The sequence below is a fragment of the Ceratotherium simum genome, chromosome 5 (assembly GCF_057802395.1).
Source record: "Ceratotherium simum simum isolate JZ-2026a chromosome 5, ASM5780239v1, whole genome shotgun sequence".
In the NCBI taxonomy this organism is placed as follows: domain Eukaryota; kingdom Metazoa; phylum Chordata; class Mammalia; order Perissodactyla; family Rhinocerotidae; genus Ceratotherium; species Ceratotherium simum.
This window is the reverse complement of record NC_141904.1, coordinates 48,126,403-48,137,594: the sequence shown is the minus strand read 5'-3', so window position 1 is coordinate 48,137,594 and position 11,192 is coordinate 48,126,403. Positions and strand designations below refer to the sequence as shown.

At 45.3% G+C, this 11,192-nt stretch overlaps 1 protein-coding gene across 1 annotated transcript; it reads right to left on the bottom strand.

Annotated features, from left to right (window-relative positions):
• Positions 1-7,813: 7,813 nt before the first annotated feature.
• Positions 7,814-10,399, bottom strand: LOC101403535 (C-C chemokine receptor type 5). The gene is made up of 2 exons (XM_014791360.2): positions 10,354-10,399; positions 7,814-9,032 (listed from the first exon to the last, which is right to left on the bottom strand). The coding sequence occupies exon 2, from the start codon at positions 9,019-9,021 to the stop codon at positions 7,963-7,965; it is 1,059 nt and encodes a 352-aa protein (XP_014646846.1). The 5' UTR covers positions 9,022-9,032; positions 10,354-10,399; the 3' UTR covers positions 7,814-7,962.
• Positions 10,400-11,192: the final 793 nt, after the last annotated feature.

The window sequence follows — 11,192 nt, the reverse complement described above, 5'->3', positions numbered from 1 at the left end:
CAGCGGGACTTAGACGTTGCACACAGTAGGCACTCCATAAATGTTGAATTGATGAGTCACAGGGGAGGGTGGAATCATAAATAGCTAATGCACTTGGGTACTGTGTTAGAGAGACCTCCTGCTCCGCGTCACCCTGTGCTTTGCTCCTGCTCACAGGGAGGGCAGAGTGTTGCCCAGGGGAAGGCTGGAGGGGACACTTCCTGGTCCTGTCCTCCCTTTGTACTGGCCTCCGCTCAGATCTCCCTCAGGGGAATGCCCACACTCACCCACAATCACAGTCTCTCCATTTCTCTCTCTCTCTGACATCTATCTCTCTATCCATCTATATCTATCTATCTGTCCATCTATCATCCATCTAACTCACCTTTGCTGTGCCCCTTTAGGCACCTGGACCATGCCTCGCTCTACCTCATTCAAAGAACGCTTAACAAACTCCAGTGTAACTTTATTTGCCTGCCTTTCTCTCTAAATAATGAATCTCATGAGAACAGGGACTCTCTTTCATGGCATGGTTTTGTGTCTTGCAGAGAATAGGCCCTCCATAAATGTTTGCTGAATGAATGCTGAATGTTGAGCTGCAAATGGTTAATACACAACTGAACTGTACTAGGGAGACCGCCCCCAACTTCCCCTCTCCCCAGGTTTCTGCTTTGGCTGGAAGAAGGGCAGAACCTCTTCCCACGTTCCCTCTCCCTCTCAGGGGAGGGTTGACAGGGTCACTTCCCATTCTTCTCCCACTTGTGACTGCCCAGCCTCCATAAGAGGAGAGTGGGCTTGGGGTCTACTGATTGCTTCCCTTTCCACAGGCACACCTGAGGGCGAGGGTCCCAGATCAGATCGAAGGGGGTGGTAAGAAACCCCATCTCCTTCCTACTCAAGCCACATCTGCCCACGTCTGCCCAGGGGACTTTGCCGGAGCTTCTTGTTGGATATTTAGTACTTATCTAATTTTTCTTTCTTTTTTTTTTTGTGAGGAAGATCAGCCCTGAGCTAACATCCAATGCCAATCCTCCTCTTTTTTGCTGAGGAAGACTGGCCCTGGGCTAACATCCATGCCCATCTTCCTCTACTTTATATGGGACGCCGGCACAGCGTGGCTTGACAAGCGGTGCGTTGGTGCCCGCCCGGGATCCGAACCTGCGAACCCCGGGCTGCCGAAGCAGAGCACGTGCACTTAACCGCTACGCCACCAGGCCAGCCACAGTGCATATCTAATTCTTAGTAAATTAATTCTTACTTTCTTTCTCCTTGTGTGTGAGCTTCTGTCAGAATCCCAGACGGAGGGGTGGGGAGTTGGCCTGCCACCAGAGATCTCCCACTTTGCTTTGAGCTATAGTGTCTGCATCTGGCCAGAATTACATTATCAGGTTAATTACCCTCGAAAGTCTTTCCAAAGGAGCTACCTGAGGTCAAATGGATTGAACACAATCGCCACAACGTTGGGAGCCCTTGCCATCTATTACTCTGAATCCATGGTGTTTGATTTCACACCCGAATAGCCCTTTCAGCTCTGCAGGGCTTCTGTTCCACTGCAGAAAGTGAGCTGGATTGCCACGATGTTGAAGGGCATTCTCTGGGGGAGTGCAGTCCTAATCTAAAGAGAACTAGCTGTTACTGGGAAAGGAGCTCATGGTTACGAGAACTTCTCTGTGCCAGGCACTGCTTTAAACCCTCACCATGCGATTTCTCATTTAATCCCCAGAGCAAACCTATGAGGTAGGTATTATTATTAGCCCCCTATTACAGATGAGGAAACTGAGGCTTAGAAACATTAAGTAACTTGCCTAGGAATTTAAACATGAAATCCCTGATGCCATGGTCCAAGTTATACTGATATTTATTGAATATCTATTGTATGCCAGACTTGCACTGTCCATTAATATAGCCATTGGCCATATTAAAATTAAATTAAAGTTAAAAATCTAATTCCACAGTCACATTAGCCACATTTCACACTAGTCTGGTGGCCACTGTATTGGATGGTGCAGAAACAGAGCATTTCCATCATGACAGAAAATTCTACTGGACGGTGCTGGTCTAGACACTGTATCCTAACATAACTCTGGCAGATAGATACTAATAGTATCCCAAATTACAGGAAAGGAACCTGAGATCCAGAGACTTTAAGTCACTTCCCCAAGCTCCCACAGCCTCAAGACTGGAACTCAAGTCAGTTAGACTTTTAAATCCCTGCTCTTTTGTCTACTAGGCTCTGCTTTCTATTCTGCAGGAACCAGTGAGTAAACCAATCAACGGAGAGTCCAGACTTGATTAAATGCTAAAAAAGCATCATAATGTTCTTAAAAGGGATTTTTGAAGAATATTAGCTAATTAAAAAAACCCAAGTAGAGGCATTTTAGAGTAAATATGGACTACTGCTGTTTTAAAACTAACTTTGTTGCTTTCTCCACAGAATTATCATTGCCTCACTCACGGCTGACACAGGCTTCCAGAGTTTTCCAGTTCTTCAGGGATACTGCTTTACTGGACATAGTTGACGGGATGGCTCACTGGAGGGACGAGGAAATGGTCGGGGGAGAATTCTTTCACCAACATAAGCAAAGTCTACATTCACTTGTAAATATCTCAAACAGACATTTTCTACATGAGAGACTGGTTCTCTCTGGAAGTTGAAGCCGCCAAGCTCAGCTTGGGCACCAGACATCCCACTTTCATTTACTTTTCACTTGGAATGGATGGGCCAAAGCATAACTCAAAACCGGAAATGAAAGTGAAATACTTGGAGCTTCAAATACAGATATTTTACATTGCCAGTTAAGTTTAGATTCCTATGCTTTAAAAACCAGCTTGCAGGAAGACAGAGTTAGTGTTCTGTTACAAAATCAAGGAGCCGAATCCAGACTCTCCCTGCCCTGCCGTCCGCCCGCTTCCAGCCAGGCAGGATCTTCCTCAGACTGCAGCCCTTGCTCAGGCAGGCTCTCAGTTTTATGGGCTTTAAGCAGTGGTTTTCAAACTTGGCTACACTTAGAATCACCAGGAGCTTCTAAAAGTCAAAACCACAGGCCACATTGCAGACCGATCAAATCAGAATTGCTGGGGTGGGACTCAGGTGTCACTATTTGTGAAACTCCCCAGGCGACTCCAACCTGCAGCTAAGATGAGGCCAGGTCCAGGAGCATGGCCCCCAAGAATTCTAGGCCCAGTTCTCCCTGATTAACATGGGTGCCAACGCTGAAGGGAGTTGGAACTGCTCCCACCTGCCCTCCTCCGTGGCTCATAGCTGGCTACCCATGTGTGCTGGGGAAAGACCACGTGCGCATGGACCCCTGCGATGCTCTGGCCCACCCCAGACCTACTACATCAGAATCCTGGGGCTGCGGGTGGGCTCAGCTCTTTGTGCGTCAGTTGAGGGGGTTAGCTTGACTGATCCTCAACAACCTTTCCGTTTGCAAATTATATGACACCACGAGCGTCACCAAAACCAGGTGATAACAATAATGGAGCAAGTGTGAATAAAAAAGAAACCCACCTAAATCCCGATCGTATTTGTTTGCTTCAAACGCTTGGTACCTGCAACCATTGTTGGATATACAAGAGAGACACGTAGCAGGGGCTTGTGGTGTTTTATGGACTGTGAAACATGCTTTGTCACAAAAACATTTTGCTGACTTTGTTGTAAGGTCGTGAGTTTGGGGATCTGCAGAGACTGGCGCTCAGTAGCTGGGACCTTCATTTTACCACAGGCATCAGCCTGTGTCCTCCACTGATGCTCTTCTTGTTCTTCAGAAACAAGAGTGAGCTGTGCATCACCTGCCCTGAGCTGCTGTGGAAATACTTCCTGTCCACCGTGGGCACGGTGCCAGCAGAGACAAACAGCAAACAGCTGAATGTTAGAATGACCCCCGTCTACACTCTCTGCGGTCAAGACGGCTGCGAGATGCCCCGTTGGTTTGCTAAAGTGACCACGGGGGGGCAGTGTAGCCCAATGTTCTTAGCTTTGAAGGCCTTTCTGTTGAATCTAGTTTGAAAAAGACGTTTATGTGACTTCTTTAAGAAACTAGTTACCACCTTAAGAAAAAGAAACAAAAATAAGTTGCTGAAACATGATAGAATCACAATGACACAGAACTTATAATCAAATTAATGTAGTAACAGAATGGAGCCAAACATAAAACTTACAAAAATGCTCATAGAAAATTATGAAGGAAAATGGGAAATTTGGCACAATTATGACATATATATAATATAAAATATTAAAATTTGACTATGTTTTGGAAAAATACAAGCAAGACTTTTATAGTGAATTTTACTTAAAAGCAAAAATACTACGGAAATGCTTTCCTGTTTTTGCCTCTTTTATCCGCCCTCATCCCTGGAAGCTCTCCACACACCCTGACTGCGAGTATGTGAGTATGTTAATAAACCATGAGCAAGAGCAGTTAGAGAGTCCACGACTTGTTCTCCGGCTCACATCTTCACTTCTAGCCTCCAGGGTAGCTTCTGGTAAGTCTTATACCTTCATTGGAAGGGTTAACACTTGAAAGTTGATGTTCATGTTTGGGAGTCTGTCTTTCCCTTAGATAGAAAATAATTGACTTGTAAATTTAACCACAGCAGCAGAACTGCCAATGCATTTTAATTTAATCAGAGCTTTTTAAACTAAGAACCTTTGGAATACAAGTGTAAACAGAATCCTAATTTATGAATTTGCACATCATTCTTCCCTGCTAAGGACCTTCACCTTTCCTTTAACTTGACCCATGCATGGAAAGCAGGCAATGCCCTCCTTGACAGGGGCCTCCGGCTGAGGCAGCAGGGTACCTTCCCCAGGGGATGGTGAATGGAGTCAGAACCTGAAGGTCACGATGAGTTCAAATTTGTTTGTCAGTCTAAGAGGTGGGGCAGAGAGGAGGTGGGAATGGAGTGTCCAGGAAATGAGTGAAGGAATGGGCATGGGGAGATGATGGGGATGCGCCTGGAAAGGCTGCAGACACCCAGGTAGCTTTTTCTTCATGCTAACTTTGGATAGATTCATTAAGATGGAAGAGGATACGAAGTGCATGTATATCAGCCGTAAAAATCGACGTCTTCCGACCTGCCCATGGCAGCTGCTTTCATCGTATGGGACAGGCCTCCTCTTCCTTGACCCTTCCCTTTGCTGTAACGCCAGCCCCTCCCATCCTTCCTTGGCTCATGCCTCCTTTGGCCTAAGAGATGGAAGGAAGGCAGCCCTTCAAGTATTGTTAGGGAGAAGCTGTCCTAAGAGCCAGCTCCAGCTGTCCTCGCCTTCCACTCATTTGAGGGACCTGCAGGCAGGACGGTGGCTGGCTCTGGGTGGTGAGAGCACGGCAGGCTGAAAACCAGCGTGTTCCAAACTGTGAACGTGACCCAGACAGGTCACCTCTACCCGGAGTGCCTGTTCTCTCCGAGGATAAGAGACATGTGCACAGAAATCCAAATGGGCACCATTGTCATCATTGCAATTACAGCCCAGTTTTGGGGAGGGATTTTAAGTGAAAGAAAAGCAACCGTTATAGCAACCTACCTCATCCTCATACATCATGTGTCTGCAACTCAGGACTGCAGATCAATCACCAGGCCCTGACATTACCTATCTTCTTCATTTTCAAACACAGACACCTGACATATGCTTGAACACACATCAATCTTTTTTTTTAAACTTTTGCTTGAGGAGTAGAATTAAATTTGAAATTTAAAAGTTTTCAGGGTCAATTTCTCAGAAACTCCACCCCTAGAGGCAGCATCATTAAATATGAATTATTCTGGCAATTTGACCCAAGGAGAGGGTCAACTTTTAAATATACTTAAAAAGAAATACAATTTTCAATGTGTGTCTTTGTGTGTGAAATTTTCCAGAATGGCTACTTATAAAACACTCTCACCATTTTATGTGCTGTTCTCTAAATGTACGCTTGACTGAAAGAACAAGAATACAAGCCATTATTTTAGAGGGTGGTTTTTATTAGATGCATATTTTCCTTTAAGCAATTTGTAACTTTCTATGTACATAAGAATATCATATATATGTATACATGTGTATCCACCCAAAGATATCAAAATGTCTTTGAATTGCCCCAGTGCTGGGGTCATAAGCTCCTGATGCACTCTCAACAACCTGAAGAGCCAAAGAAAAGGCTCTTCCAGTGGCTTCCTGTTGACAGCCACAGCCCTCAAGTTTTGTGTTTCAGAGCTTGAGAGAAATCAGCAGCACCTCTTATTATTTTGACACCTTAATCTCCTGAGGATTCTCACTCCTTTATGTTTCCTCACCTAATCTTTGCTACAATGCTCTTAGCTACCCCTACATTCAAAACAATCTCAGGCAGGTACAAAATAACAAAAGTAGCAACCGCAAAAAACAAATCATCACTCTCCATTTGACATGAATAAATCCCGTGTGTTGGGCACAATTTGTCTGGAGAATGCATCAGGAAGGTGTGTCCGAAGCCCCCACACTCAGCCTGAAACGCGGAGGTTGGTAAATTGTACTTTCCTGTCGCATAAAGTTCGAGGCAGCCTGCTTGCAAGTGAATGTGTCCCTTCTCCCCTTTGCCTATTGATGGTTACATCTGAAGACATACTTGAACAGTAGTTTGTCCCGAGCAGGCAGAAACTCAGTCATTAGGGCTCCTCTCACCTCTTTGAGGCCTCTTTACTCAGTGCTTATAAAGCTCTGGATTGTCATTAACTATGTAATCAGTCCTCGCCTGGATCTCATGTCTGACCTAAGGTGTTCCTGGACCTCAGGCTCATGCATTCATAAATCTAGTGTTTCAGAACCTCCTGGAGATGCCTCATTATTCGAGCTGGGATGGGAATGACTGCTCTGAGGGCAGGGAGGCCAATGAGAGGCAGCCCAGAGTCCCTCTACGTAAGGCTGCATTGAAGCTCACAAAACCAACCCTTCCTCTTCCACCAACCCCTCCTGTTTTGACTTAAACCTCTTGCTCCTTCCATGCCTAAGGTCTCTTTTAGGCCATCTCCCATCTGCACGCTTGAAGCCTGGAGGCCCTCTCTGACTCCTTTCTGCCCTTCACCTCCAAGCCAAATCCACCCAATGTTCTGCTGACTCTCATCCCAAATGCTGTGAAAATACACCCCTCCTTCCCATCCCCGGTGCCTCAACCAAGTGGAGGCCTCCTTGCTCCATCTGACTGTTGTTGGTCTCTTTTCCAGGTCATGCTTAGGCCATGGAATGAGCCTTCTGCAACCCCAACCAGGGATCCCTGTTTTGCTCTCAGGTTTGATGAGCAAAGCTGTCTCAGTTCCTCATGATCCAGCCTCGTCCTTCCTCCCCAGGGGCTCCCCCAACCAGCCACACATCTGCCAACGGCCAAGCTTTGCCTGTGCGGTCCTGGAGCTTGGAGCTCAGTTCCCTCTCCTCCACCAACAGCTGATCCACCTCAAATCCCTTCTCTTTAAAGAAGCTTTCCCAGCCCTTACCAGGCCACAGGGCTCTCACTTGGTCCTGAACGTCTGTGGAACTTATTAACCACACCTTGGAGGGGAGATCCCCTTGGAGAAGAGACCACACTTGGAAGACGTCATTTCTTAGTGGATCACATTCATGTCTTTCTCCCCACAGCAAGACAAGGACCTATTTTAAACATATTTGAAAACTGTACATTGCCTTGCACAGGTAAGAAACTATATAATATGTTTCTCAATTCATTTGGTTATTCCTGTTCAGGTAACCAAACCCAAGAATCAGCAATTCTCTGAGGGTTTTTTTTTATAATGAACTTTTGCAGTGAAGGGAGCGTTTGCCAATAAACTGATGTATGTGGAAGGGAGATGAGAAGGTTGCTATTTCATCACCATAGATGGATTCGGCTTTCTGGAATTGATGGACTTAAAATATCTAATATACTTAAAAGAGATGCCAAATAGATGGATGAATCTTAGACCCTCTATGACAGTAACTTCCTTATTAAAAGAACCACTCCCACCTCCAGGCTGTGTATAAAAACCCAGTCCAGGTCACAAGCCAACAGAGATTTCCTGGTCCCCAGTGGATCGAGTATAAACTGAGCTCCCTCGCTCAGGAGCCTCTGGCTGGAAGAGTGGACAGCGTTTGCAAAAGCGTCTGACAACGTGCTTCCGGAGAAAACCAGAGAGGTAGCTTCTGAACTTCTCGCCGACAAAGGCGTAGATGACGGGGTTGATGCAGCAGTGTGTCATCCCAAGAGTTTCTGTCACCTGCATGGCTTGGTCCAGCCTATTAGAGCTACTGCATTTATTCAGGCCAAAGGATTCCTGGAAGGTGTTCAGGAGAAGGACGACGTTGTAGGGAGCCCAGAAAAGAAAATAAACAATCATGATCACGAAGATGAGCCTCACGGCCCTGTGCCTCTTCTTCTCATTGCGACACCGAAGCAGGGTTTTTAGGATTCCTGAGTAGCAGATGACCATTACCAGCAGTGGCAGGACCAGCCCCAAGATGGTCATCTTTACTGCCTGGAAATTCCTCCAGAAATGATAATCACTGGCTGGATAATGAGGGCTGCATGTAAAACGAGAACCCTCTTTTTGGGATTTGGTGAAGATGGTTCCTGGGAGAGAGGCGAACACAGCCACCACCCAAGTGATCCCACTTGTCACCACCCCAGAGGTGACCGTCCTGGCTTTTAAAGCAAACACAGCATGGACGATAGCCAGGTACCTATCGATTGTCAGGAGGATGATGAAGAAGATTCCAGAGAAGAAACCTATAAAATAGAGCCCAGTCAAAAGTTGACACATTGTATTTCCAAAGTCCCACTGGTGTGCTGCGTAGTGAGCCCAGAATGGGAGGGTGAGAAGGAAAAGCAGGTCAGAGATGGCCAAGTTGAGCAGGTAGATGTCAGTCATGCTCTTCAGCTTTTTGCAGTTTATGAGGATGAGGACAACCAGCATGTTGCCCACAAAACCAAAGATGAACACCAGCGAGTAGAGTGGGGGCAGGAGACCAGCTGCAATTTGTCTCACATCGGTTTTTTGGCAGGGTTCTGATATACCATAATCAATGTAATAGAACGGAGTTGTCGTTTGGTAATCCATCTTGCTCAACCCTGTGCATAAAGAAACAGTGATCTTTTATAAAGCCTTACAATGTACTTAGCAGTCCACCATGAATGCCAACCATCTTATACATTAATAGGTTTTTAAAATTGATACATAGATTTCTATATTTAACTGGGCTCCCTATTTTGGCCAAACAATGAACTTTTGTAGTAAAAGAGAAGGTTTGCTGTTAGCTTCTCTGCTCATTAGATAGACAGCTTGGCTCTGTTGGGGAAATTTACGAAAGCATCATCTCTCCAAATAAAATCTGGTGTCCTATAGCCACATGGAGTGAATGGAGCTTTGATGGCAATTTCAAGAAACTGAGTCAGGCACCGTCCAACACTGTCTTACAGTCTATGCTGAAGCTGCCATTCCCTGGAGCTAACCTACACATAGCATCACCAAAAATGTGCTAGTAATAATTAATAGTTCTCAATGGCACTCTGCGTGCCAACCACTGTTCTAAGCTTTACATCCATTCATTCATTAATCCTCAAGGTGACTCCAGGAGGCAGGTCATGTTATTGTCCCCATTTTGCAAATAAGGACCTTGAAGTCACAGATGAGTAACTTGCCCAAAGACACACAGCTAGGAAGCAGCTTATTTTGAATGTAGGCAGCCTGCACTCTTATCCACCATGCTCCCCTTACTGCTTGGTGAGAGAACTAGAGTGGGACCATCAGCCTGGCACGTCTGTGTAGTCAGAATGAAATGGGCTAATGCCCAAGTCCCCCCAAAATGTGATAGGAGCCAGAAGCCCATTTGTAAAATCCAGACTGCCATTCTCACATTTTCTCTGAAGTTTACGTTTATAGTTCCTGAGTGGCTGAAATTAAGAGCTCCTGCACATACACAAGAAATGGCCAATTGGAAAATATTTCCTCTACCACCATACATTCTGTGTTAGCTCAGTTCCTTTGCAATCTGCTGGCTTGCCTGGTCTGCTTCAGTTCCACTGCTTGGCTGAGAATTTTCTCTAATTAATCCTTGTGTGTCTCAAGTTCCCTGTACCTCAGATTAGGCATCTGGGAGAAGCACACAGAAAATTTCACCTTTAAATTCTGAGCCAGAAAAAAGGTGAGGGCTTTTTTTTTTTTAAATAATATTCTCCCTTTAAAATCTTTCATTCATAATCGTGTTTTATATCTTTGATTTTATCACAGTCTGAAACTCTTTCTAAATTCTAACTCTTTAGATTATATTTTGATATAGTTCTATGAGCACCTGGTGTTTGTTTAATGTCTTTTCTGGGTTTCCTGTAAAGGCTTTTACTCATCACAGAAGCCGAGCTAACTAATATGCCAAGTGGCTGAGAGGTGACTTACCGAGAGAGGTTCTCGTGGGGAGACGGATGTCTCAGCTCCTCTGCCCAGCTGGCTGTGCAAATCAAACATATAGACAGCATAAAAGTAGGAAATGCTGCTTCTTCTGAAAGGGGGGTGGAGTTTTAATGAAGTATGTTACCAAGCAAAAAATCAGAGAACAGTTCTTCTTTTTTTTCAATTGAGCTCAAAATAGGCTACAGAATAGACCTCTGTCTGAGAGTGTTTTCGTGGGCTTCCCTGATGACACTGTCTTCTTTTGGTTCTCTGCTCATCAACTACACAGAGTCTGTGAGAAAACAGAAAGAACTGAAGGATATTAGAACTAGAAGAACATTCACATTCATCTAGTCAAAAGCCCTCATTTTGCTGAAAGAAACTGATGTCTAGGAAGCAAGTGATTTGTACAAGACCACAGGGCTTATCAGTGGTGAGACAAAAAGGGTGTGAGATTCTGATTCTCTCCCTATTTGTCCTCAATGAAAGCCAACTGGAACCAACTTTAAATTGAGATGGGAATGCCTCACACCAGCCCCATGCTCCCCTTTATCCACTCTCCTCTCATCCCCTCTGCCTACCACAACTCACACACATACGCTCACCACCCAATACTGTTTTTCTCTGTAAACTAAAATGACTAGTTGTCCAAAGGGTTTTAACTATAGCTTCACCTCAGAGCTAAGCACGTTGCCTGTCTTTCTCTGGATCGGGTACCTAGAGGGGTGTCTCCTTACAAGTTTTCACTCTACCTGGTCTCTGTTTCGCAGCCTTGCAAACCGGCAGGCATCTGTGAGTGCCTGTGCTGTGCCAGATACAGAGACAGAGTCCCCCCTCCAACGATA

Bases quoted from the DNA above. Each gene is read 5' to 3' on its own strand.
- LOC101403535 (XM_014791360.2), bottom strand. From the start codon at position 9,021: ATGGATTACCAAACGACAACTCCGTTCTATTACATTGATTATGGTATA.